The following is a 27786-nucleotide window of genomic DNA, read 5'->3' as shown; positions in this document are numbered from 1 at the left end:
CTAGCTGACGTGAGACCCCCGAGGAGGGTTTGATGCGTGCTTGACATTTAACCCCGCGTCTTCTCGGAATGGGTGGCATTACAGGACTGGGAGTGGAAAGAAACGTAGAGATGTCACAAGTGGAACTTGTATGTATGGTCATTAAAGGAAGCCTCCCACATGCTGACATTGAGAAACGCTTGGTTTGCGATGGAGTGGGTCCAGCCACTTGTGCGTTGCTGGTGGTCCCATAGGAAAAGATCAAGCAGGGCACGAACAGACTTGGGAAAATAATCCTGTTTGCCTGCTTGAAAAGTTACCTCACAGCAAATACTTTCAAAGATGACGTTTGGGTAAAAGGCTGACCTTTTTTAATGGATATTTAATGGATATTTTTGACATTCCCTAACATCCTGAATTTGAAACCATGGGGAAAACAACAGTATGGTTCACCCAGTTGTGAGACTGGGTGAGAAAAGTGAGACCGCCCTCACTCTTGACACCAAGTGCAGAGTTCAGGGATCCCAAACCCCGCTCAGGCTGCTAATTCTCCAGAAGGGCTCTCTGAAAGCTGCTCAACTCACAGTTAGGGTTTGTGACAGAGCCTGGCATCAGGGGCAGCATGCTAGAGAGTTCTGTGTGTGGCGCTTCCAGCGTCCTTGTTGCAGGGAGTCACCGACAGTGCTGACTTCCCTGGCAGCAGCAGGAGACAAGACTCACAGAACACTGCTGAACCAAGGAAGCCTTGATGTGTGGAGTTTTTATTGGAACTTGTTCACAGAGACACGACTAACCACTCACATGCCTGGCCTCAGTCTCTAGCTCCTCTGTGGGTTGAGCTGGTGCCACATGACCCGTGACCCCTGCCTTAAATCACAGTCTTAGGCTCTCTGGGCCAAAGGCCCCCAGTTAAACACAGGCAGACCAGAAGGCAGGGCATTTCAAGGGCTAAGAGATCACCGCCCAGGGCAAAGGCCAGGCCTCTCTTTGGACCAGGTTAAATTCTTACGGCATATCCGTTAGGTACCTGGAAAGTTCTGAGGGACCAGACACCGTGCCACACCAAAGAGAACCGAAGTGGAATAAATTTGGAAGTAGCTTGTCACAAACTTTCTTTTTTTTTTTTTTTAAAGATTTTATTTATTCGACAGAGATAGAGACAGCCAGCGAGAGAGGGAACACAAGCAGGGGGAGTGGGAGAGGAAGAAGCAGGCTCATAGCGGAGGAACCTGATGTGGGGCTCGATCCCGTAACGCTGGGATCACGCCCTGAGCCGAAGGCAGACGCTTAACCGCTGTGCCACCCAGGCGCCCCACAAACTTTCTTGTCTCAGACTTCCTATATAGCTCATTTCCAGAAGAGAAAATGAAGCATTCGTATTTAAAATTTTTTTTTTTTACTTTCCAGAATGTTTTAATTAGCTAAATTCTATGCTTGATTTAAACATGGAACCTGAGGAGCAAACGAATTGTGACAGCTTGGTGGCTCCTAGATGGCAGTAAGTGATTACAGGACGTCGTCAGCATTTGGATTCGATATTCCTGAGTCTGCCTTGCAGAGCAAGAGGGCCGGGTGCTGCTGATTTCACTCCCAGTGCCCATGGGAGCTGGGGTTGCGTCTCCACGTAGTGACTCTAGGGGAGTGCTTCAGCTGTGTCTCTGCCGCTGTGTTGTTGAGTAGGGCCACCCTTCTGTCACTGGGCTTCACTCCAGATGTTGCTTTTGATTAAGTACTTCAAGATCTCCCCCAGTTGTATTTCAATACCAGTGCAACCACATTTGATATTTTTGATATTACCTTTGTACTTACATCCTTGTCCACGCACAGGTAACGTCTTGATCTAGAAGCTTTTGCTCCCTTCATACCTGTTCAGGTTCAGGACTGCCACGCCCCTCCCTCCCAAGGGCACGCCACGCCCACGCCCACGCCCCCCGCCCCCCCCCCCCCCCGCAATGTCTAGTGTGGTCTGAGGAGATGTGTCACATAAGCAGAGCCTGAGGAGAAGCAGGGCCCCGCTAGGGGAAGAGGAAGAAAATGTCATGGGCAAAGGGCACAGCATATGCAAAGGCCCTGAGGCCAAGGGTGTGGGCATCCTGTGTGCAGAGGAAGCCAACTAAGGCAAGGGGACATAAAGGACTGAGCCCACATGCAGGACTTCACAGGGCTTCTTCTCCTTGGTGCTTGGAAGTCTCAAGCTGCATCAAGGAGCCCTGTGCTTAACAGCTAGAATTGGAACCAGAATTAAGAAAGTAAGTTGGGAGGTAGAGATCTTTGCTTTAAAATGTAAACATGGAAATAAGTTAGGCACAGATTCCCGGTCGGGTTGGGACCTTGTCATGGAGCTGTGTGTGCTGCCAGCTGGCGTCTTCATCCCATAATCCTTCAGAGGGAGCCAGCAGCAGGTAGCCAAGGCACTGTCTGCAAATGCTAGTCCGTGGGTGTGTGCTCTGGAGCACATACCTCGGTGCTTTGGGGAAGGTTTTAGAGAACTGTGTCTGCTGGGAGGAGCCATTTAAGCAGGTAGGCTCCAGAGGACCCTCCACAAGACCTGTGTTCCCCACTGGGCTTCTGAGCTCGGCCCTGACCAGCTGTAGGGCAGAATCATGGCTGCTGTAAAGACCACGTGCTGGGTAGTGGAGGGTCAGCGCCAGGTTTCCTGAACTCAATCATACTGGCGTGACAGAAGCGAACACTTGTTCTTAGGAAATTCTCGCATATTACTCTCGATGGCTCAGAAAGATGGTGACATCTGTGTACAGGCTGCCGAGGCTAAGCCTCCCATGGCTGAGCCCCACTGAACAGATCCCCTGGGTCCCCTTCCCCCTGCCCTCTGCCAGGAGGCAGCCGCTTTAAAAGGGCTGGACAGCTTGAGTGTCACAGAGACCTGGGTTCAACATCCATCTCCCTGCCTCAGTTTCCAGGTCCTCAGCATAGAAATTGAATCTCCAAAATGGGATTATAGAGACCCCAAATGTGAGATTTTGTGGGCCAGGCGTGTGGCCTAGAGACCAGCCCTGGATGCATCGTAGATGATGAAGGGCTCCGGCCGCCGCTTTCCCTTTGCCCTTGCAGGAGGCCTGCGCCTCCCTGTTTAGAATCAAAGAGCAGATGGCTGTTGGGAGTTGAAAGATTTGTACGATGATTTGTGAGAAAAACAGGCAATGTAGCAACCAGGGAAGGTTGTCTGGCTGAAGTGTTCCCCAGGAAAGGTAACTGTAGGGTGGCTCCATCCCCTCAGGACGGTCCCCTTTAGGGGAAAGAGTAGAGGACGGGCAGCTCTGGGAGCCCTTTCATGAGGGGGCAGAGAGCCCTCAGGGTTCTCCAGCGTCAGCCTTTGAAGGCCATACGGCCGTTCCTCTGGAGCCCAGGCTCAAACTGGGTACGCTCCAGGAAGGGAAGCTAGCCCTCTGCCTGTGGGTCCAGGGCTGGGGTCAGCACTTCCTGCTTGGCACCCAGCCCGGAGCCTGTCCTGGGAAATGCCGAGGTGGGATGTCTTGAGAAAAGTGCTGATCCCCATCGTCAAGGCCCAGGCCAGCCTGGGGGTAGGTGCAGGCCCGGCTGAGGGCCCAGTGGGGCTCTAAGGCACAGGAGGATTAGCCCCGGAAGCCTTGTCAAGTTGTGCTGAGGTTCCAAGGTTGCCAAAGAAGTTGCTGGACAAAGTTGCACCTGCCCTGTTGGTCACCCTGCCAGTTCCGCCCCCAGGCTTCGCTCCCTGCTGGTGGTTGATCGCCACAGGAGAGAAGCAGCTCACCGAAGCAGACAGGGCTGAAAACTAGAGTTACATATAAGCTCAAAACAGGACGGGTACAGACACTGGGCCCCAGAAATAAGTAGCTTTGGGTGAACAAGTCACACCCTCTGCCTCCCTCAGAGTCCCGTGCGAGATTCTTTTAAAGTGCCCGCGCGTTCGGCAAGTGTGTGCTCCTTCTGTACTCCGGGAAAACAGTAAAGAAATGGTTGTGAAAACAGAAGATAATCAACAGGTAACACAAGACGTACGAAAGGAAAATTCAAAATCGTTGGAAAAGGGAGAAAAAAAAACGAGAAGATGAATCAAAAGGTTCAAGGTCAAGTAAATGAAAAATCACAAAAGAATAGGTAGATTTTAAAATAAAGCTAAAAGGTAAAAGAATTAAAAGGTTATGGTTCTAAGGTGAAACTAGTTAAAAATGTAAGTTAACTAAGCTTGAAAGTTAGGAGGGAAGGAAGGTATGGAGGTGGGCCTGTTGGCTCCAGTGGGACCGGAGGGCCCTCAGCACCCTGGGTTCCAGCGTGGGCATCCAGCGGCCTCTTCAGTTTCAGAAGGGGCTTCGCAGCCTTCGCTCTGTGGAGCTGCTCAGCACTCTAGGGGCTCCCGGTAGTACCAGTGGGCCGCAAATACCGACTCATTCCAGCCGGGAAGCATGCACCTCAAGGCCCGGGTCACCCAGCCCTGCAGAAGGTGGCGTCGCCACTCTGCACCCCCCCCCCCCCCCGGCACTCACATTAACAGCACAACCCACCTCTGGCCGCAGCTCCAGGGGAGCTGGGCTGGCTTTGCCTCTCATTTTCACCCTCTCTCTCAGCCTGGGAAATGTTCTTTACAGTGCCACGAACAGGTCCTGGCTTCCTGCTCTTGGTCTTCATCACCCACCGCTGATGTCTCCTGAGCTCCCAGCACTGCAGAGCATGGTGCAAGGCCTGCCCTTCTGCGTTCACGGCCTGCTTGGGGAGGCTGCACGAGCCCGCAGAGTAGGTGCCGGCAGCTAGGAGCCTGCCTGGATTACGATCCAGCTTTCTGCAGCTTTCCCGGGTCAGACATCTTTTTTCAAAGTTCAGGTCTCGCCTCCAAAATGAAAATGTTAAATCCAAATGCTCTCCCAACTCGTGTTACTTGTTCCTCTCTCCCTCCCTCTCCCTCTCTCTCCCTCCCTCCCTCTCTCCCTCTCTCTCTCTCTCTCTCCCTCCCTCTCTCCCTCTCTCTCTCTTTTTCTTTTTTCCCTTTCTTTTCTTTTCTTTTCTTTTCTTTTCTTTTCTTTTCTTTTCTTTTCTTTTCTTTTCTTTCTAATGAATTAACATATAGTGTATCATTTGTTTCAGAGGTAGAGTTCAGTTATCCCAAAGGCAAGGGAAAGAAAAGCAAAAATGAACTGTTGGGACTTCGCCAAGATAAAAAGCTTTTGCACAGCATCGGGGTTTCTTTAAAATGGCATTACGATTGCAGTGTTAAACTGTGTTAAGAAACACGTGCCCCCCAGATGTGTCCTTGGCTCATTAGACACTTAACCAGCATCATAACCTACAGCCAGTCTTGGCCTCAGCACACGCACCCTGAAATAAAGCTTCCCCACCCCTCTCTACAGGAAGGGTGCTGAGAGCACAGGGCCAGCAGCCTACAGAGCGGTGTTCTCAGCGGGTTCACTGGTGAACACTCTTTTCTTTCCTTTGTACGGGAGTCAGAATTGTTTCTGTACTGCGCAGCCGTACGTATGCCTGAGATTGGCCTCTCGGCAGGTGGAGGCACTTCATAAAGATTTGTAACTAAGTGGATCAGATTTCTCACTTGTCTAATGCTCAGGTTATCCTTGATTTTGTAACATGTCAAAAAATTGAACCTAGAAAGTAATTGTATACTAATGAAGTAAATGAGTGGGTTTCGTTATTTCACTTTCAAATTTTGTTGATGGAAAACCTGAGATTCTGTTTCGGGTGGTCTGGGGCTAAATCAGTTTTGAAACTGCTGAGCTACTCGTATCCAGGACCTTGCAGGCTCAGTTTGCTGATCAAGGGTCAAAAGAGAACATGGTCCACGGCTTGAAGATATCACCGAGCGATGTCATGGGAAGATGGACTGAACTGGACTCTAAGGAGAGCCGGGCTGAGGGACAGAGAGGGAGTCCTTCCTGGCAGTTTAGGACCACCTCCATACTTGGCTAGCAGGGTCTGTCTCAGGCACCGTCTTCACTTGATTGCTTGTGCCTGCCTGACGGCAAAGAGAGAGTGCTCTGATCTACTTGCAATGTCTGCACTGGTCAGAGGATGAGAAAGTGAGGACGCCAGGCCGTATGTTGCCATCCCTGATATGGACAGACATTCTCTCTGTTGTTCTTAGGATTCCCACCAGTTGTTAGCAAACCAGGAAAAAAAATAAATCTGGCCCACCAGCTGTGTATGTATCAACCTGTGAATTAAGAGTGGTTTTTTTAGAGGAGTTTAGGAAAATCAAAAGAATAATAATATTCCATGACGTGAAATTATAGGAAATTCACATTTCATTGTTCATAGAAGTTGTTTTGTGGGAATCCAGCCAAAGCTCATTTTTCTGCGTCTTGTCTGTGGCCACTCTTGTGCAACAAGGGCAGAGTTGAGTAGTCATGACAGAGATGGGATGGCCCGCAAAGCCTAAAAGATTCACACTAGTGGTTTGCAGAGAAAGTTTGCTGACCCTTGATTTAGAGCAGCATATGGAAATGGGTGGGAGAGATCCCTGACTCCGTCATGGGGGGTGACCTGTGCTCAAGCCTTGCCAGCCACCAGCTCTCATTGTCTCTCTGGTTCCTCCATCTGTTGGAAAGGGATATGGATGGATGACCTCTTCGATGCAGAGAGTTCGTGGCTCTGTCCCATGCAGGGGGCTCTTGGTCTATTCTGATTTCTCTTTGTTCTTCCTCCGCATGTTGTAATTTTGTTTTAAGGACACATTGAAGGGACATTTGGATTTTTAGGCTCTGCGTGTCAGGAAGCTAGTTCTGAGACCTTCGTGTCTAGGGATTCCTTTGGCTGGGAGGCCGTAGAGAAGTTAGCGAAGACTAGCTTTTGGGACCCAGGGCTGTCCACCACCTCTCCCCTTACCACGTACAGTGACCCGTGGCTGCCACAGCTCTGGGCTCCCTCCATCCTGAAGTCTTCACACCCCAAGGGGAAAGCAACCTCTGCTTTCTCAACTCCTGATAGAAAGTCACAGGGAGGGCTCTGACTGGCTAGCTTGTGTCCCAGGCCTTTGCCTGGACCCATCACTAAGACCAGATGAGGGTCTCAGGGTGAGGTACAGCACTTGGTCCCGCCCAAGGCTTGGGGGAGAGGTTGGGACTCCAGTGTTGGGCAGCGCCACCAGGACTCTGAGTTGGCCTAGGGGAGGGCCCATGTCCATGGGGAGGCAGACACCATCTGGGCAGGCTGAATAATAAAGGTCCTTATCAGGGCTCTTCAGGATCCAAGAAGGGTGTGTAAATTAGACAAGGCCCTGCCCTAATAGTTAGAGAGTTAGACTTGTTGCCATAAACCTCATTCAGCGAGAAGTGCCCACTGGCCTAGACTGGGGAGGAATTGGGGACTTCGGACAAGGGGCCTTGACTGCTCTGGGCCCCGACTGTGTCTCATATCTTCTTGTAACGGGGACAGGGCAGTGAACAAGTAGAAGGAAATCCCTGCGCTGGGAGCTGGTGTCTGGAGGCATGAGAAGAGCGTCATCGTCGTTCCTAATGTCATGCACAGTGGTGGCAGTGGCTGCTACTCTTATTGCCAAACCAGGTGAGAGCCCAGGCTTATGTCTGAATGGAGGTCATAGGTCTGGCCCTCACAGCCTCAGGATTTTCCCAAGCACCTTTACTCCCAGCCCGCTCTGCCTGCAGAAGCTTCTTCAGAGCAAGTCTCAGGGCCGGGGGGTTCCTGGTAGTTGCTGCCAATCCTTTCTGGAACGGGGTGGTATATCAGTGACTGTGCGTTGTTGGGGGCAGTGAGGAACCCTTGTTCGGAGATGACCTTTGTGACACCCAAGTTTGAACCCTGCTCCTTGACCCTGAGATTTTCACCCTGAGCTGTTTCTTCCTTCATTCAGCAAATGTTTGTTGAGCACCTGCTTTGTACCAGGCTTTGTTCTAGGTTCCAAAGATAGAGCAGGAGATAAAACAGGCAAGGCCTCTACCCTCATGGCTTGTGTTCTGGTTCAGCGAGGACATAGACACATAGGAATTGGTTGGGAGAAATGACACTGATCCGGGTGACTGGCTTCATATCTAATAATGTAAAGAGGTTGAATTGTCACAACTTCTAGAACAAAATGCAGTACCTCCGTGACAGGACTGGAGAGATACCAAGTAGAGGCACACCCGAGTGGCTCAGTCATTAAGCATCTGTTTTCGGCTCAGGTCATGATCAAGTCCTGGGATCAAGCCCTGCATCAGGCTCTCTGGTCATTGAGCCTGCTTCTCCCTCTCCTTCTGCCTGCTCCCCCTGCTTGTGCTCTCTATCTGTCAGATAAATTAAAAAAAAAAAAAAAAAGACCAAGTAGAAAGGAAAGTATTGGTAAATTGGAATTTGAGTAAAACTAAGATCCATTCATCAGAAGACACCAAGAGAGTAAGAAGACATGCTACAGACTGGAAAGGGGGTTTGCAATAAACATGTCCAACAGAGGACCCTCTGAAGGAGGACGACGACATGGACAGATATTGCCGGAAAGAGGTCATCGGGGGACCATTCCACCTATGAAATGGCACCCGGCTTCACTGCCCATCAAGGAATTGTGAATTGAAAGCACACGGAGATAGCGGTTCACACCCAGCGTGGAGAACAGCCACACCGACCAGGGGTGACAGCGAGTGCGGCTGACGGTGAGAACAGCATGTCCACCGCCGGAAGAGCGAGCGGGGGCTTGGTGTCTGCTGGACCTCAGCGCCCCTGCCCTGCCCTCCAGCCTTCCACCTCCCGGTGTATTCCCAGAAGACGTGCAGGCCGGACCCTTGGACATGAGTGTCTGCAGCCACGTGCTTCCAGATACCCTGAACTGGCACAGCCCAGGTGCCAGTCCGCAGCAGGTGGACGAGGGGACCGTGTGGCAGGTGCCCACCACGGGATACGAGGCAGCTCCTGAGCTGCGTGAGCTGCCGCTGCGCGTGGCCACAGGGACAGATCTCAGCCATGAGGGAGGCGGCCAGACCTGGGAGCTAACCACACAGGACCCCGTAACATCAAGTCCAAGAAGAGTCCAGGCCCACCCAGGTCCCAGAGGTCAGGCAGGCTCTCAGGAGCCTGGCACACCTCGGGGAGCTGAGCACTAAAGATCTTACATCTCGGTCATTCTTTTTTCTTACAATCTGTAAGGGGGGGCGGGGAGCCACAGAACCTCAGGGGGGCGGGCATTTGCTCTGAGGTGACGTGAGGGTCGCAGTTGGGGTTCCCGGGGAGCAGTGGCTTTGATGGTTCTGAGGAGGTGGGAGAGAGGGGTACTGAGGTCAGTCCTGAGGGCCAGGCTGCCACCCAAAGGACTTTGGGTTTCATTCGAGTGGGGTAGGCAGCTGTGATTTGTCCGCCTCTAACGCAGAGGGGAGGAGGGCTGGCAGGCGAGCCCGGAAGGCTCTTGGCCACAAGCCTACCACAGCAGTGCCTGGTGGTGGGGTGGGGGTCTCCTGAGGACTTCTAAGGATTAAAAATGACATCTCAGCACTTTGGAAACTAAAATTTTATGGCAGTACATTTGCCGTCTGGGAGAGGATGCCTTTAAAAGTCGCCCATCTTCCTGGGGCCCTGTCCCTCCATCACGTGCACTCAGTTCCAGGCCATCCACACTCTGAGCTCATTGCACATGGGCCTTTATTCCTCAGCGACACCCGTATTCTAAAGGTTTGTAAGAGGGGCCCCGTTGCTCCCTGTTCTGTCTTGTCTCCACCAATTTCTTAGCTCGATGGAGGTGAGAGGGTTTTATTACAAAACTTTCCACTGTGTTCCAGCACTAGACTCCTACTTCATGAGCTCCCTCCAGGGCCACGCACATCCCGAGGCCCAGTCACCTTCACGGAGGCCACAGATGAGCACGGGGGTGTGTGGCCTAGATAGCCCAGCCTTAGCGCCCTGCACGGCACACATTCCACACCCATTAGTGAGCAACGGAATGAGTGTAGTGGGTCAGCTGGCCTTTCTAAAAAGCGAAATAGTGGAGGAAGCATCAGAGTTCATCTCTTAGCAAGGGAGACCCCGTGCGGGGAAATTTCTGTTACTTTATGGCTGCAGGTATGTGTCCTGGATCAGAGCTGTGGCTCCCACTGTGCATCGTGGTCAAACGTATAAGGATAGTGCTGCGAGGATGAGAGAGGAGCTCTGAGAAGGTTAGGGGGACAGCAGGACGCGTGCGGGTGACTGAGTGGTGGGTTGCAGCTCCGGTCTGCCTCTCCCAGGCAGAGCGCCCAGTGCCTTCTGATACCGGTTCTCGTTTTCGGAGTTACATAACCAAGCTCCCGTTGTCTGTGGCCAAGCCACCCACCAGCCTGTTCCCACAGAGAAGGGAAACCTGCTCCTCCAGGGGGGTATTTCACGTTTTACTGCTGGATGTGCCCAGTGTCACGATTGCGTAAAGGAGCAGCTTTGCCAGGACCGCCTCCCCAAGGCTGCTCCTGGCTGGGATCCCAGAAATCTTGCCTCCTCTGGGGTTTCTGTGCCTCACAAGGCCCCTGGCCCTCCTCCTGCAGCTGGGGTCTCCTGGGCCACGGGCCGGACAAACAGGAGCTGGGATCTGGTCTCTGCACCTTGCTTTGGACAGCCATCGCCATTCAGTCCTTGTTCTGGGCTGGACACTTGGCACACATGTTCCCAGTAAGCCGTGCCCAGACACAGCCTGCCTCAGGCCTCTGCCTTCCAATCTTTCACCCCACTGCGAGGTGAGGGTGCCCACGCTCAGTGAGTGCCAACCTCCCGCTTCCTTCTGGGTTTCATTTTCAGCCACATTCTGCCCCGTGTTGGGTCCAGCTGGTCACAGATAAGGGAGGGCAAGCCACCTGTAGGCAAGCCTGGAACAGAGCCTTGACCAGGTCACTGGGTCCCCAGGCTCCCCAGGGCAGGGTCCCTGTCTTCAAGCTGAAGGAACAGAAAGAGAAGCTGCACTCGTAAAGAGTTGTCTGCTCCCTTGTGCCAGTCCTTGGAGTGCCTGCTCACTCCCTCCTCACGCCACCCCAGGAGTGATGTCCCCTCTGAGCTCCTGTCCCCAGACAGAGCCAAGCCTGGGTGTGGCACAGCCTCGTGGCCAAGTGCATGGCTCCTCCAATAGGGAGACCCAGGAGACAGCACTTGGGACCCTGCCACGTCTCAGGGCCACTCGCAGTGCGTCTTTCCTCTGCTCCCTTGTGGAAAACCAGTGCTTTCCCAATGGCAAGGACCAGAAACCTGCTCAGGTCTTTCCAGGGGGCATCTCTGCTCCACAGGTTTTTGCTGGATTCTTTGAAGTTCACGGCTCGTAAGTGCTGCTTGTGAGAGACACATTTGCAAACTTGCAGAAACTGGTCTCTCTCTGAGAACTGACACTGTTCCTGACGTAAGCCAACTGATTCTTGCATCGTGCATGAATACGATTGTGATTCTGCCTCTTTCTAGTGCCGAGGCTTTGCTGCACGGCATTTGGTGATGTTCCCTCCAGGGTCTGGGGGGATTGGGTGAGGACAGAGCCTGGATTCAAATGTATCCCTGGCCCCTCTCACGAATGTTCCAGAACTCACAAGACAGTACATGTACAGGAGATCACTCCTGAGCACTTTGAATTTCTCATTGCTCAAACCATGGGTGGTGGCCAGGCGGGGGCTCCCCAGCGGCAGGGCCTGGGAGTGACGCCCCTGTGTCCCGCCTTGCAGTAGTAGTGGACGTCAGCTCAGTGAGGTGTTCATCCAGCTGCCCTCCCGTAAGGAGCTGCCCGAGTACTACGAGCTCATCCGCAAGCCTGTGGACTTCAAGAAGATAAAGGTAACTCTGGCATAGGATGTGGGAAGTGGGGGTTCTCCACAGGGGTGTGCGCACATCAGTGTTGGGGGAATCTGACCCAGTACCTTCCCCATCTGGGCATTACTGGGGTCTATGGGACAGATGACCACGGAGCAGACTGGGCAGAGCCTGGGCTTTCTGACCAGTCACAGGCTCTTGGGGTTCCTCATGGCCTCAAGAGCCCCAGCAGCGCAGTTTGTGGGAGAGGGTCCTAAGGGTGTGTTGGTGGGCAGCCAGCATTCGGGGCTCCGTCAAGGTTACCCATGACCTAGGCTTCGGCAGTGCAGCTCCGTGTTCAGCGGGCCTGGGCTTCCGAGTCCGTACAGAGGTGCCCGGAAGACTGGGCCGTGACCTTGTTAGGCAGAGGGACACCCGGCCCCAGGGTCCCCAGGCACAAGGCAAATTCCCAAGGTAAAGCTGCTTCTCCCACCACCCACAGGAGCGCATCCGCAACCACAAGTACCGCAGCCTCAATGACCTGGAGAAGGACGTCATGCTACTGTGCCAGAACGCTCAGACCTTCAACCTGGAGGGCTCCCTGGTGAGGAGGCATCTGATATGGAGGGCCCCAGTTCAGCATGCCCTTGCTGTGTTTTCAGTTGACTGATTAAGGGGCGCCTGGGTGGCTTAGTCAGTTAAGTAAGAATTCCCAACCACATGGAATATTTTGTCAATCATAAAAGCAATGTATTCCTTTTTTTTTTTTTTTTTTTAATTTTTATTTTAGTTGACAGAGATAGAGACAGCCAGCGAGAGAGGGAACACAAGCAGTGGGAGAGGAAGAAGCAGGCTTATAGCAGAGGAGCCTGATGTGGGGCTCGATCCCATAATGCTGGGATCACGCCCTGAGCCGAAGGCAGACGCTTAACGACTGTGCCACCCAGGCCCCCCAGCAATGTATTCCTTAGTAAAAGAAGCAGAGAGAACAATAAGCAGATTAGAGGAAATAAACTCAGTCTGATCCAGCCAGGATGACCCTGTGAGCAATCCAGTGTATATGTTGGAATTTTACTTTTAATTCACTATGGACTTTCTCGAAAGGAACTGTGTGGATGTGTCCTTTCCTGCAGTGAAATTAATACACACGCACAACCTCAATTTAGCAAACTTTTCCTGAGTGTGCTTAGGATAGATGCCTCATGGAAAAGATTTTACAGTCCTACATTTGGGGGAAATGCTGCCTTAAACAAGGGACATGCATTTCCAGCATTACTGCAGACCTTCTCAGAGCCTTTAAAAGCATACGTGCGCTGGGATTCTTCAGAGGGAGGGAAGAACTTGTAGTCATTCCTGAGCTAACACATCCACACTTTTCTCTGGGTCTTATATTCTCTCAGGCCCCGATTGGGAAAGGGTTACTGAGGTCCCTCTGCCCACACAGGCTGGCCTGGCCAGAGGGCAGGGCCCATGGCTCCCATCAGGCCCCAGCCCACTCAAACCCCACGTGTCTCCTTTCAGATCTACGAAGACTCCATTGTCCTGCAGTCGGTTTTCACCAGCGTGCGGCAGAAAATAGAGAAAGAAGATGACAGTGAGGGCGAGGAGAGCGAGGAAGAGGAGGAGGGCGAGGAGGAAGGCTCTGAGTCTGAGTGTGAGTCCCAGTGTCGGGCGGTTGGGCAGACCAGCATCATAGCCAGGCAGCTGCAGCCGCCCCTGATTTGGCTTGCCGTGCTCTCCTAGCTCATGTCTTTCTTATTGCCCCCTTTTCTGGTCCCCACCCCAGCCCGCTCAGTCAAAGTGAAGATCAAGCTGGGCCGGAAGGAGAAGGCACAGGATCGGCTGAAGGGGGGCCGTCGGCGGCCGAGCCGCGGCTCGCGGGCCAAGCCAGTGGTGAGCGATGACGACAGTGAAGAGGAGCAGGAGGAGGTGAGCCCCCGGGGCCCCGGCGTGGGCAGGAGCACATAGCCGGTGGCACTTGTGTCTTTGGAGCTCTGTCCCCATGCCAGGTCTTGGAACCTTTGGTCACAGCCTTGGGAGGGTCAGTGCTCTAACACCCCACTCCACAGATGGGGAAACCGAGGCTCGGGGTTGTACATGGTGCATAACTCCAGACCGAGTCTGTGTGACGCTAGTGGAGCCAGTGCTCTGAGGCCAGCGGGCGGAGTTGCCCCTCCCAGAACGCCAGGGCCGCCCTGCTGAGGCCAGTGGGACTGGGTCTGTATCATGGTGGGGGGGTCAGGAGGCACTGGGATGGCAGATGTCCCCGGCCAGCCCCTAGCTGTCTTCCCTGAGCAGACACAGCCCCCTCAGTAGCTGAGGCTTTCACGGTGCCCTCGCCCTGTGTGACACACGTGCTTCACCCCGGCCTCTGCCCGAGGCTCTGTTCTGGCCTGTGTAGGACGATTTCCAAACAATGTGGTGGATAAAAACAGAAACCACAGTCCCACGATCTGAAATTACAGAAACGGTGCGGAACAGATCCCGTGAATGTTGCCGCGAATGGGGTCCGGGTGTCGCCTCTCCCCCGGAGCGGGGGCTGCAGGAGCGTCAGGCCCCCGATGGGCAGCTTTGTGGGCATGGGGGTGGTGCAGACTCGCTTTGCCCTCTGGCTGGGGCCTGGGTGCCCGGCCCTTCCCTGCTGTGGAAGCTGGGCAGCCCACTTCACTTCTGAGCCTCAGTTTCCACTTCGAGAAATCAGGGAGGCCACATGGCGTTCCTGGGGCCTGGCTCCCGGCAGAGCTCATCGAGCATCATGACACGGCTGCTGTTTCTCTCATGCAGCCGTTTGCAGTAATAGCAGAGTCTGGTAGCTCCGAACAACCCTGACCGTAGACATGCTAACATGATGAGGACATGAATGATGTCCTGGCCACGGAGGGGTGGCTGTAAAGCTCCCCCTCGGCCCAGTCTAGATGCGGCAGAGCATTCTGTGGCCCTTGCCAAGCTGTTTAAAAAATGTTTGTGTGAAACATCCTATGTAGTCAGGAATGACCACAGTGGTTTTGAAGCCGCAGGTCAGGGGCACAGGACAGGAACGCCATGGTGGGAGGAAGCAGAGAGGGCCCAGTGGGTCTCCCAGATCCAAGGAAGAGTCTGTGTAGTCGCAGGGGCCAGTCCTCGGGAGAAAAACGACATTGGGATTTGGCCACGGCACCAGGGGCGAAGCCAAGGGCTGCTGCCCCTTCGGCCTCACGGTGCCCTCCGCTGCCCACTCACACCCAGCAAAGGCAGCCAACGAACAGACTTAGCACCTGGGTAGGCCCCAGTGGGGGGCCCTTGACGGCGGGGCTGATCATGCTCTCTCCTGTCCCCCTCCAGGACCGCTCAGGAAGTGGCAGCGAGGAAGACTGAGTCCCAACATTCCAGAGTCTCGACCCCGGGCCCCTGGTTCCAGAGGCGAGGCGGCGTAGCCCTTAGCAGTAACGGGTAGCAGAAGCTGTAGTTTCAGACTGGGGGTAAACTGTATAAACGAAAATCTTCCATATTTATACGACAGAGAAGATGTAGGACTGTTTGTGTCTGGCCCTGTCCTGGCATCAGTAGCGTTTGTAACAGCATTAACTGTTGAGAACAAGAAGTGTGACTCGGGGAACACGCGACACCCGGTTGTCTTTCCTTTCCCGGCAGTACTGTTGCGGCCGCAGTTGGGAGTCACTGTCGTTTCAGCCGTGGATGCGCGTGTGTAGCCGTCCACCCCTCGTACTGTATTTTGTGGGACAGGTCAGACTCGCCGGCGCCGGGGTCCGCAGGCCTGGTGGGGTATGTCAGTGTCACTGGATGTCGAACAGTAATAAATTAAACAGACAACAAAACTCACAGCCTTGCCTTCTGATGGACTCATTCCAGGCTCCTTGCGGGGTCACCAATGCCTTGGGGGCCCCATCCTCCTCCTATCACCACATCCCATGGGGTCCATTTCACAGGGGAGGACACCGAGGCCTAGGGAGAGGGTAAGGACTTGCCCGGTCCCCACAGCCTCTGATCTCCAGTTCCGGCTGGGTGCTGCTGCCATGCGGGAGCAAGCAGCTCGGTCCCTTCCCTGCCTGCAGTCGAGGCAGGGTCGGGGAGACAGTCACAGAAACGGGCAGGTGCCACACACAGGTCAGTATCGTGGCCCAGGAAGCCCAGGGCACTGTGGGAGCCCAGACGATCAAAGAGAGCTTCCAAGTCCAGAATGTACATTGAGTTCTATAACTCGTGTCTCTTCGTTAAGATTTTCTCTCCATGACTTGTTTTTAGTTCTCCAAATGCTCTTGCCTGTAGTTCTTCCAACATATTTATAGCAGCTGCTTTGAAGTTCAACATCTGAACCCTCTCAGAGAAAGGGTCTATTGACTACTTTTTTCCTCGGGGTCAGTCACGCTTGTTTCTTGGCGTGCCTTGCATGTTTTGTTTTGGTTTTTGTTTTTGTTTTGTTTTGTTTAAAATGAACATTTTAGGGGCACCTGGGTGGCTCAGTCTATTAAGCGTCTGCCTTTAGGTCAGGTCATGATCCCAGGGTCCTGGGATCGAGTCCTGCCTCGGGCTCCCTGCTCAGCGGGAGCCTGCTTCTCCCTCTCCTCCCCACTTATGCTCTCTCTCTCACTATCTGTCACTATCTGTTTCTCTTGCAAATAAATAAAAATTAAAAATCTTTAAAAAAAAACACACACACAAAAAAGGGAGATTTTAAATAAAAGATTGCTACAACTCTGAATTCTAAATATGCCCCCCCCTTCCCCCGCCAGGGGAGTTTCGTTGGTGATGGCTTTGCTTTCTTTGTTTAAGAATTGCTGATCTACAGAAATGAAGAAGGGTAAAAGAACCCAAGAGCTAATATTCTGGAAGGACAAAATGCAAAACCAACTTTGATTAAATAGAGAATAAATAAAAGGCAAGTTAAATACCTACACAGGGAAACAGCAATACACACACATTCAGCAACACGTGTCGTTTTCATTACAGTGCTTTGTACAGCTGTAAATGAGCCAGCTCTATGTACTGATAGGAAAGTTTCCAAGGTACGTGTATTTTTTTAAGATTTTATTTATTTGTGAGAGAGAGCACACAAGCGGGGGTAGCGGCAGGCAGAGGGAGAAGGAGAAGCAGGCTCCCCGCTGAGCAAGGAGCCCGACGCAGGGCTAGATCCCAGGACCCTGGGATCATGACTGGAGCCGAAGACAGATGCTTAACTGACTGAGCCACCCAGGCGTCCTAAGATACGTGTATTTCTTAAATATATATCATTTAAGATGCATAAGGATATGTCGATACACGTTAAAAAAAAAAAGAATTGCTGCCCTAACTCTGTAGGGTCTGCCTCCCCGACAGCCTGGAGCTGTTGTCTCTGCTCAGGTTTTGGGTTTTGTTTTGAGGCTGCCTTCCTCTGGGAGTCACCCCTGGGCCGGCCTAACTTCCAGGTCAGCCTGCGATGGCTCAGGCTTTGTGCTCCAACGCCTGACTCGCTGAGGCTCCACGCCAGTGGCCCTGTGCTTAGGCACCTTGCAAGTTGGCCCTGCCTCGGCTTCCTACCCCTCTCTCTTATGTTTTCTCAGCACACACACGCGGCTTCCCCTTGGGCAGGTTGCGTGGAACTGTGGGTGGACGGGCCTCTCTCCACCTCTCCCAAGCATGTGCGTAGCCTTGCGTATGCACGCAGTTCTCTGGCCCCTTGCTGATAACGTGGGGCCAGCTGGGGCTGTGTCATTCTCTGGGCCTTTCGACTGCTGACTAGTTCACCAGTCTGTTGCAACCAGGATCCCAACCTTGGCCTTCCCCGTTCACCCCACCCTGAGAATCCCTCCTGTTTCCAGTATGCTGCTATTTAGTTCCAAAGAAAATACATGCCATCAGGCAGTGACTTTCAGGTCCTAGCCTGGCTGGAGCGGCCTCAGGCAGAAGACCCCACAACCGCTCACCACTCTTACCTGCCAGCCTGATTTTCCTGAATAAATACTTTTTTTTTTTTTTTAAGATTTTATTTATTTATTTGACAAAGAGACAGTGAGAGAGGGAACACAAGCAGGGGGAGTGGGAGAGGGAGAAGCGGGCTTCCTGCCGAGCAGGGAGCCCGATGAGGGGCTCGATCCTAGGACCCTGGGATCATGACCGGAGCCGAAGGCAGACGCTTAACAACTGAGCCACCCAGGCGCCCCTGTACTTTTTAATTTGTTGACCACCCTTGATCAATCTCAAGGATCCTGAAATGGTTGTTTTTGAGAACTCTGTCTAATTTTATCTTTGCCTTTTGGGAGTGCATTTGCAAAGATCCTTACTCCATCAGCTTGGAAGTCCACATTTTTTGGTTTTAATGGCTTTGACTTTATTTTAATAGATTTGAATTTAATGTTTGCAGAAAATCAGCTCACTGAACCCTTGATTTCAGGATATTCAGGATGAGGGCAGTTTAAAAATGAGTCCCTTGACGGGGCGCCTGGGTAGCGCAGTTGTTAGGCGGCTGCCTTCGGCTCAGGGCGTGATCCCGGCGTTCCGGGATCGAGTCCCGCATGGGGCTCCTCCGCTGAGAGCCTGCTTCTTCCTCTCCCACTCACCTGCTTGTGTTCTCTCTCTCGCTGGCTGTCTCTCTGTCACATAAATAAATAAAATCTTAAAAAAAAAAAAAATGAGTCCCTTGAGAAGAAAAAATGTACCACTGGAATTTTGGTATGACAGGATGTCTTAGGATAAATGTATTTGTATGATCTAGTTCATTGGCAAATGGCAGCAAGATACAAAATAATATTGAATTATTGGACACGAGTTAATGTATTTCATGCAGAATCTAGAGTTGGTGCCACACAGTGTTGGAAAATAGCTCCTCCTGTGTTGTTGCTTTAGTATGTGCCATACCTATGTCCAAGGTCACCTCATGGCCCAAGATGGCTGCTGGTACTCCATCTATCCAGTCCACCTTCCAGCCATCGGCAAGGAGGCAAGGGGGAAGAGTGAGGCCCACACTACCCCTTAGAGACCCAGTCTGGAAACTGATAGATCACTCTCATGCCCCTTGGCCACAACAGTCAGATGGCCACACGTAGCTGCACTGTGAACCCAGACATGCAGCCTTGCTTTTAGTGCCCGTGTGCCCAGCTGAAGTTACGGACACACAACTTGCTTGGTGGTGGTTATCCCCAGTTTGCAGATGAGAAAACCGGCACAGAGAAGGGAAGCGTTTACCCCAAGACTGCACTGCCAGTCCCAGAGCCACTATTTGTCAAGCATTGCTCACCTTCCTCCCAGATCAGGTGGTTGTGGGTTCCAATCCTGACCCAGCCACTTCTGGGCTATGTGACCTTAGCCAGCATTCTGCACCTCTCTGAGCCCACTGGGAGATAGGACATCAAAAGGGACTTGGGAGGGTTGTACTTCCTTTTTCAGGCATTTCTGTATTTTCAATGGTAACAATAAAAAGGAAGATAATTTGGGGGGCACCTGGGTGGCTCAGAGGTTGAGTGGCCGACTATCGATTTCGGCTCAGGTAGTGATCCTCGGGGTTGTGAATTTGAGCCCTGTGTTGGGCTCCACGCTGAGCTGTGGCATCTGCGTGAGATTCTCTCTCTTGCTCTTCCTCTGCCTCTCCCCCCACTTGTTCTCTCTCTCTCTCTTAAATAAATAAATCTTAAAAAAAAAAAAAGTTTTTAGGCAAAAAAATGAAGGCAATCAGTGGGAGCTGGTGTTTGGCAGAAGATCTACATATGGTGACCCAGGGACACGTGGACCATTATGAGGGTGAGAGGTCAGGGCTGCAGGCCCCCTGGCCTGGCTCCCACATTGACCTTGGCCTAAGGTCATAGAACCAACTTGGTTCTTGTGTGGACACTGGCCCTGAAGCAGGCACCTCCACCAGCCTGAACTCCTGCTCCGGGTTACAGATCCTGCCTGCCGCCTCCCCACCCCCCAGCTGGCCTTTGCTCTCAGCACCCATCTATCTGGACAGCCCTTTCCCCTCCATCTCTGCCCTCCGGCTGATGCCTTCCTCCCCCATTTCTCCCAACATCCCTAACGGGTGGAGGACTTCATTCTTCGTTCCCATTTCACAGATGACACAGGTGAGGCTCAGAAAGGTGAGGCACTTGCTCAAGGCCACAAAGATCTGAACCCAGGTTTGGGAAACACGAGTCCTCGGGGGCCAGGACTGGCCCTAGGTCTAGAGGAAAGGCCCTGGATCTAGGAGGTGAAATGGCTCTATGGAAAAGGTAGGGAGTTGAGCAATGGGGGACAGACCTCTGTGTCCCCAGAGAGGCACAAGAGGGCTCAGGAAGACATGGTTGAGGATGTGCAGGGAATGGCTCAAGGCTGGAATGTCATGGTCAGTGCATGACGGGAAGTCCCTGACGCAGCTGGGACTGGGAGGGGGGCAGTCACGAAGAGTGTAGACCCAGCGCGCCTGGCTGGCTCAGTCGGTGGTGCATGTGGCTCTTGATCTCAGGGTCATGAGTTCAAGCCCCACGTTGGGTATAGAGTTTACTTTTTAAAAATAAGTAAAATCTAAAGAATAAAAAGATCATAGACCCTCCTAGATGACAGATGGCCACAACAGTATCTCCCGTCCCACATCCACTTCTAGAACCTTGCAACTCCCCTATTAAATCCCTTTGGATATGGAGTCTGATATTCCTTTCCTGGAGTTTGGCTTGGGAACTGCTGATAACCAGTAGAATCCAGTGGAGGTGACACTGTGTGACTGCCGATGGTGGGTCATACAAGGCACCACAGCTCCCACCTTACTCACCAGAAGACTCACTCGGAGGCACTAGCTGCCTGGAGGCTGCCATGTTGTGAGGAAGCCAACACAGCCCATGCTGAGCGACCACCAAGACCACGTGAGAAGAAAGAGCTGGCCGGCCAACCCCCAACTTTCAAGGCTTGAGTCCCTAGCTGGGTACACATGCCCGGCTGAGCCCTTCCCGTATTCCTGGCACATTGAAATCATAAGAGGGAACGAAAGTGATTGTGTTTTAAGCCATTCGGCCATGGGGTGACTTCTTATTTAGCAACAGTAACTGGAACACCCTAAAACAATTTTTCAAACATGGGTATAATTGAGATCTTTAGAGCCTTGTTGAAGACAGAAAATCAAGTGCACAATGAAGTGTCCAGCGAGGTGCTGTTTTGGACGCAAACAGGATCCTAACTATTGCCTCTGGACCACGTCACTGCCACATCACTGTTTAGAGAAAGGTCTCTCAGGGTCCAGGGATCGAGCCCCATGGTGGGCTCCTTGCTCAGCAGGGAGTCTGCTTCTCCTTCTACCAACATGCTCCATGCTGGGCATGGAACCGACAATAAGTCGATAAGTAAGTAAACAAACAAATCTTTTTCTCAGGAATTCCTCATATGGAAATTATTAGAGTACAATCAGAGAACAGGTATCATTTCCATTGTTTGGATGGGAACAAAAGTGCTAAACAAGGCAATGGCAACACGCGTTAAGGTTCATCCAAAAGATGGACATTATATCATTAAACATCATATCAGGGGCACGAGAAAGGGTTTATATATGACACAAAGAGGGGGAAATGGGCTACAAATGGTATTGATCAGTAAAATTCGAGTTAAGTCTATAGTCTAATTAACTGTATTGTACTAATGTACTAATGTTGATTTCCAGGTCCAGTAAAGTACTATGGTTATGGAAGATATGTAATATTACCTACCATCGGGAGAAGCTGGGGGAAGGGTCCATGGGACCACTCTGTACTGTTTTTGTAACTTTTTTAAGTCTCTAACTATTTCAAAATAAGTGTTTTTAAAAATGTGTCAGGAAGTCTGCTATAACAAATATCCCCATTGTCTAAGGAGTTTGTATCAATCAAAGGGTGATTTCTTTTCTTCACACGCTACCGGGTTGTGTTACACAGGGACCCAGGGATATGGAGGCTCTGACTTGAGATGGGCCTCTAGAGTTGCCAAGCCAGGAAAATGACACTTAGAGCTTCTCCCTGAAGGTGACACTTGTGCCTAATGTCCTTGGCCACTACTAGCTTCACTTGGGGACAAAAGGAGCAATTCTTTTTTGGGCCTGGAACAAGTTTAGTGAGTACCACACTGTGCAAAGAAAATAACCCCATTTCATAAAGATTTACATTATATCTATATATCTATCAGTCGATCAATCGATCAATAGATAGTAGATGGCCGGAATAAATAAATATATATACAGTGATGATCTTGAGTAGATTGTCAATGTCTCCTCTTGGTAATTTCTAAGTTCTAAGTTTTCTACTTTCTAAAGTTTTTACATTTAACCATGTGCCGTAATCCAAGATAATGGCCAAAATGGATGGAATTTAGATCGACCTCAGAGGAATAGTCTTAAGTAGGAGATGATGAGGATGAGAATTTGAGGAAGTAACACCAGTGCTTTTCTAGCCCCAGCCATTTGTGATTTCAGTTTTAATCTCAGAGACATTTTATCAAATGGGATTCTTGTTTACAAATGACATAAACCCGCCTGGGTGCTTTCTGAATCAAAAGGACTATGGGTCCTGGATTCCTAGCCTGGCTCTGGAGTCAAAGTCCTGGGCGTGAGAATATGACTGGCCAATTCCAGGTCACATGCTCACATTCTTATGCAAGGGATGCTGGGAAAGCTAATAACTAGGCTTTAGAATTTCAAAAATTGGAGCTGGGAGAGAGATCCATAAATGCAGGAACAGAACAAGGTTCAGATGCTGAATAGACAAAATAAAGTTGGGGGAAGGGGACCATAGCTTGAAAAACCGAAGATCAGCTCTACCACCAGCTTGCTACTTGACCTTGGGCAAACCCCTTTCCTTCTCTGTGCCTCCATTTCTTGGAGGGAAGCCTGAGTGATTTTGCCTATATTAGCCTATGAAACAGACATTTTATATATTTTTAAAGATTTTTTTTTATTGGGGTGCCTGGGTGGCCCAGTTGGTTAAGTGTTGGCCTTCAGCTCAGGTCATGATGGGATCGAGCTCCATGTCTGGCTCTCTGTTCAGCGGGGAGTCTGCTTCTCCTTCTCCTTCTCCCTCTGCCTGCCGCTCCCCTTGCTTGTGCTCTCTCTGTCCAATAAATAAATAAAATCTTTTTAAAAAGTAATAAAATTCAGTGAACGAGAGGCGTCTGGGTGGCTCAGTTGGCTAAGCTGCCGATTCTTGATTTCAGCTCAGGTCATGATCTCAGGGTCATGGGATTGAGGCCCCAGCTGGCTCTGCACTCAGGGCAGAATCTGCTTCTCCCTCTGCTCCCCCCCCCCCATTCTCTCTCTCTCTCAAATAAATAAATCAAATCTTTAAAAAATAAAAATAAAATGGAGGTTAAATGGTGCAGCTGCTGCAGAAAACAATACGGAGGGTGTTCGAACAATTAAAAATAGAATTACCTGGCGCCGGGCTAGCTGAGTCAGAAGTGCCTGCAACTCTTGACCTCGGGGTTGTGAGTTCAAGCCACGACCTGGGTGTAGAGATTACTTAAATAAACTTAAAAAAAAAAAAAGAATGAAACAGAGCGCCTTAATTGCAGGTGGCTAGCAGTACCCTGTAGACAGGAGTGATGTCTCCCCGCCGCCCACTGTGACCCAGGACCACGAGTCCGTGCAGCCAAGGAGGACAGAGTCTGGATTCCGGGGTGTTGGGGTCGCCGAGCACCCTAACACGTGGAGTGGGAACAGCAGACAGGTCTGCGGGGCCCCTGCAGGGATTCTAGTGGGTTTTTTCTCCCTGGATTCCCATGGGTTCCTGGCAGCCAGGGTGTGGGTGGCCTGAAAGAAGTCTAGGAGGCCGTGCCGCCCTTGACTTAGATCGCGAGGCAAAGGCTCACCCAGGCTGACGCAAGACGATGTGGGAGCCAAGGTCGCACGCGTGGCTTGGAGGAGATTTTCACAATGTTGGGGGTTTTTTCCCCCTCATTTATTTATTTCCCTTCCCTCCCTTCATTCCCTCTTTCCTTTCTTCCTAGTTATTCTTTCTTTTCCTTTCTTTCTTTTATATTTTTAATCATGGCAATAGCAAAATACACAAAACATAAAATTACCATCTTAACCATTTTAAGTGCACAGTTCAGTGGCATTAAGGACATTCACATTGTTGTGCACCTGTCACTACATCGGCCTTCAAAAGATTTCCCCCTTCCCAAACTGCAACTCTGTCCTCGCTAAACACTAACTCCCCACCCCCCACCCCCTCCCCCTGGTACCCACCATTTTCCTTCTGTCTCTATAAACCTGACTCCTCTAGGGACCGCCTATAAATGGAATTTGTCCTTTTGTGAATGGTTTGTTTCACTTTTTTTCTTTCTTTTTAAAGATTTTATTTATTTCAGGGGGGAGGGGCAGAGGGAGAAGGAGAGAGAATCTCAAGCAGACTCCCCGCTGAGTGTGGAGGCTGACGTGGGGCACAATCTCATGACCCTGAGATCATGACCTGAGCCGAAATTAAGAGTCAGACATTCAACCAACTGAGCCACCCCGGCGCCCCTCGTTTCACTTTTTTCTTAGCCACCTAAGCAGTAATTCACGAATAGGACACATCCTGGGAAGGTGACAAACCTCACAGGACACAGTGAAAGACACTTTCCCACTCGCCTGTGCAGATTGGAACCCAGGGCTCTTTGTGTCCCCAGATGTAACCACCTACTTTGGACAGTCGGCGTGCAGGCTTGACTGGAGTCCCAGCCTCCACCCATTTTCGCTCGTGCCCACAACTGTCAGTCAATCTCGGTTCTTCAGGAGTCACAGACATTCACGGACACAGTCTGCTCTTAGCAATGCAGCTGACGTGACCGTGTGGGCGGGGAGACGCAAGCCCAGCTCTGCCACCAGGGCCTTGTGCCTGGGAGGCCTCACACACCAGGCCTTCGTGCACCGACTGCTGGTGAAGGAAGGCCTGGTCTTGGCCTTCGGGACCCCCATGGCGTCTCAATCCCACCTCAGGTACCTTGCACCTGCTCTTTCTTCTGCCCACATCGCCCTTCCTTCGGCCAGGTCCTCTTTGTTATCCCAGCCTTAGCTTTAATGTCCCCATCCTCGGGGAAGCGTCCCTTCCTTCCTCAGCTCAGCTCAGCCCCGCGGTGTGAGCGACGCTGCTAGTGTTGCCTGTCTTGCTCTAGGTGGTGCTTACACAGGTGAGTACACATAAAATCAGTCTCTGGTGGGACACCTGGTGGCTCCGTCGCGAAGCGTCTTCTCTCGATCTCCACTCAGGTCTTGATCTCAGGGTTGTGAGTTTGGGCTCTGTGCTCAGCGAGGAGTCAGCTTGAGATTTTCTGATTCTGTCTCCCCCTCTCCCTCTGCCCCTTCCCCTTGTGCTCTCCCTCTCTCTTGCTCAAATAAATAAACAAATCTTTTAAAAAGTCCATGGAGGTGAATACATAAGGCGTGTGCACTTCCTCGCATGTGTGTTATATCTCAGCTTTAAAAAGTCATTAGAGAGGCACCTCCCTCACTAGCCACTCCTTTTTGTATTATCGCGAATTTGGTTATGGAAAAACACCTCGTTGATTTGTTTCGTGCTATCTCCTCCACTGGAACCTCAGCTCCTGGAGGGGTGGGATCTTTGTTTTGATTCTGTGGCGTCCTCAGCACCTAGAACGTTCCTGGGACAGAGTAGACACTCAGGAGAATTCTGTTGAATGAAGAACAAATACAAGGAAATGGAGACCCAGAAAGAAGTGATTTGCCCAGGGTCCCAGAATTGACGTAACTGAGATGCCGAGCTGACGTCCCACTTCTCACCGGATTTCCCATAACTGTGAAGCTTTCCAGTATCTTCCAGATCATTCCAGATATTTCAAAACCATTCAGAAAACTCTCCATTTGAGGGCAGGTTGTAAACAATGCACTTCACATGGAAATACTATAGAAACCATGACGGGGCAAGGACTGTTCATGACCAAACTTTTCATTTCAGGATTCATGTGGATTCATAACCGGTGTGTGAGTTAAATATAAAGTATAACCGAAGAGGTGTAATCCCTACTCCTGCCGGCTCTCCCTGCCCGCACCTCAACCCTTGCCCAGGCCTCTCTCCCATCTTCATCCCATGACCTAATTAATGAGTCATCAGCCCGAATTACCACTTGGAGCCTGATGCTCTCAGCCTCCATGGCCTCAAATGCTTCTGACTGCCCTGGAAATAGTTTCCTTCACTCGAAGGGCATGCCAAGGCCTCGGGTGTCCATCCTGATTTCACCCAGCCTCCCGGTGTTCCACACATGTGCCCCACCCTTCAGCCAACCTCTCTGTCTCCACCTCACGGCCTCTCCTGCCATTTTCAGGCAGTTTTAGGTTGACAGAAAAATTGAGCAGAACATGCAGAGGTTTCCCATATACCACTGCTCCCCACACAGGCGGAGTCTCCCCACTGTCAATCGCCCCACCAGAGGGGCGCGTTTGTTACGATGGATGAACCCACACTGACACGCCATTATCACCCGGAGTCTGTGGTCTACATTACAGTTCTCTCTCCTTGTGATACATTCTTCGAATTTGGACAAATGTATGACATGTATTCTATAACGTTAGTAGAATAGTTCCGCTGCCCTAAAAAACCTCTGTTCTCCACTTATTCATCCCTGCACCCCGCCCGCCCCCGCCGCCATGACACCTGGCAACCAACCACTCATTTGTTTACCTTCTTCATAGTTTTGCCTTTTCCAAAATGTCACATGCACAGTTGGAAGTATACGGTCTGTTGTTTATTCAGACCACCTTCTTTCCCTTGTTAATATGCATTTATGGTTCCTGCATGTCTTTTCATGGCTTGATAGCTCTTTTTTTTTTTTTTTTAGTAGGAATATTCCATTGGCTGGATGTATCACGGTTTATCTATTCAGTTACCTGCTGAAGGACATCTTGGCGGTCTCCAAGTTTGGGCCATTACGCATAAAGCTGCTATAAACATCCGCATGTAGGTTTTTGTGTGGACATAAACTCTCTTCTCATGTGGGTAAATATCAAGGAGTGTGATCGCTGGATCATATGGTAAGAGTGTGTTTACTTTTCTTCCGAATTGGCTGCACCATTTTGCATTCCCACCAGCAACACCCAAGGGTTCCAATTTCTCTGCATCCTCACCAACACTTGCGATTATCTGGTTTGGGCTTTTTAAAAATTTTTATGATAGCCATCCTCATGGGTTTGAAGTACGTGGCATCTCGCTGTCGTTTTGATTTGCATTTCCCTAATAATTAGTGATGAATATCTTTTCATGCCCTTACTGGCCATTTAAAAAAATTTTTTTTTAAAGATTTTATTTACTTATTTGAGAGAGAGAGTGTGAGAGCACAAGCAGAGGGAGCGGCAGGCAGAGGGAGAGAGAGAAGCAGGCTCCCCGGCTGAGCAGGGAGCCCGACACAGGGCTCGATCCCAGGAACCCGGGATTATGACCTTGAGCCAAGGCAGACGCTCAACCGACTGGGCCACCCAGGTGCCCCAACTGTTCTGTTTGAGAGGCTCCATTCTGTTTGAAAGGCAAGACTGTCAGCCCAAGATCAAAGTTGAGTTCTGAATTATCAAAATTCCAAACAAAGCGGAATTCCGAAACAGTGCATCTCTGATACGGCAGCCACGCCAATGATAATTTGTCTTATTTTCACTTATTTATTTTACCCTTACCACAGCTAGGCTCTGGAGATAGAAGCAATGGTGTCAGCGCTCACGTGGCTAATGGGTGCCTTGTGGAGATAACTGATGGCCCAACAGAGTCAGGTCCTTAATCACACCAATTGGAAGGCACTGAGGCCCCCGTGATTGCTTCCCTTCTCTCTGCACACTGCTGGGCCAAAGGGCAGGCTGCAGCTGCCATGGTTCACGTCTGCCAAAAGGCCAGGCCCCTCTGGGCAGAGGCCTATTCTGGTCTGATCCTCCTGATGACTTAGAGGTAAAAACCAGGACGAGGCAGGCTGTCCGTTAGATTGAGGACCGTGCAAGCCAGGCCACTTTCAAATGGAATGGATTTCGTGGAAGGATTTTTGTTTGTATGTTTAGAAAATGAACATTTATTATTAGATTGAAAGTGTAATACAGATTTCTGAAAATGTGACAGTGAGAATACTAGCATTAAAAAAAAATTTTTTTTGAGGGGTGCCTTGCTGGCTATTGGTAGAGCGTGCGACTCTTGATCTTGGGGTTGTAAATTTGAGCCCCATATTGGGTGCAGAAATGACTTAAAAAATACAATCCTCAAAAAAAGGGGCGCCTGGGTG

General features: G+C 51.1%; 1 protein-coding gene across 10 annotated transcripts in view; it reads left to right on the top strand.

Annotated features, from left to right (window-relative positions):
* SMARCA4 (SWI/SNF related BAF chromatin remodeling complex subunit ATPase 4) overlaps window positions 1-15456 on the top strand; it is an 87025-nt gene extending 71569 nt beyond the window's left edge. For 7 of the 10 annotated variants that reach the window (XM_087867262.1, XM_087867261.1, XM_087867266.1 and 4 more), the window contains 5 exons: window positions 11574-11682; window positions 12140-12241; window positions 13159-13291; window positions 13424-13566; window positions 14959-15456. In XM_087867262.1, the coding sequence (XP_087723388.1) occupies window positions 11574-11682; window positions 12140-12241; window positions 13159-13291; window positions 13424-13566; window positions 14959-14991 (520 nt within the window). In that variant the 3' untranslated portion in view covers window positions 14992-15456. Of the gene's footprint in view, window positions 1-4565; window positions 4903-11573; window positions 11683-12139; window positions 12242-13158; window positions 13292-13423; window positions 13567-14958 lie in introns of those variants that run through there. The other 3 variants (XM_087867267.1, XM_087867264.1, XM_087867268.1) reach the window with 2 other exon arrangements.
* Window positions 15457-27786: the final 12330 nt, after the last annotated feature.

Source organism: Ursus americanus, chromosome 14, assembly GCF_024610735.1.
Source record: "Ursus americanus isolate L20-20 chromosome 14, mUrsAme1.1.p, whole genome shotgun sequence".
Taxonomy (NCBI): domain Eukaryota; kingdom Metazoa; phylum Chordata; class Mammalia; order Carnivora; family Ursidae; genus Ursus; species Ursus americanus.
Note: the sequence above shows the minus strand (reverse complement) of the source record. Positions and strands in the feature narration are given on the sequence as shown.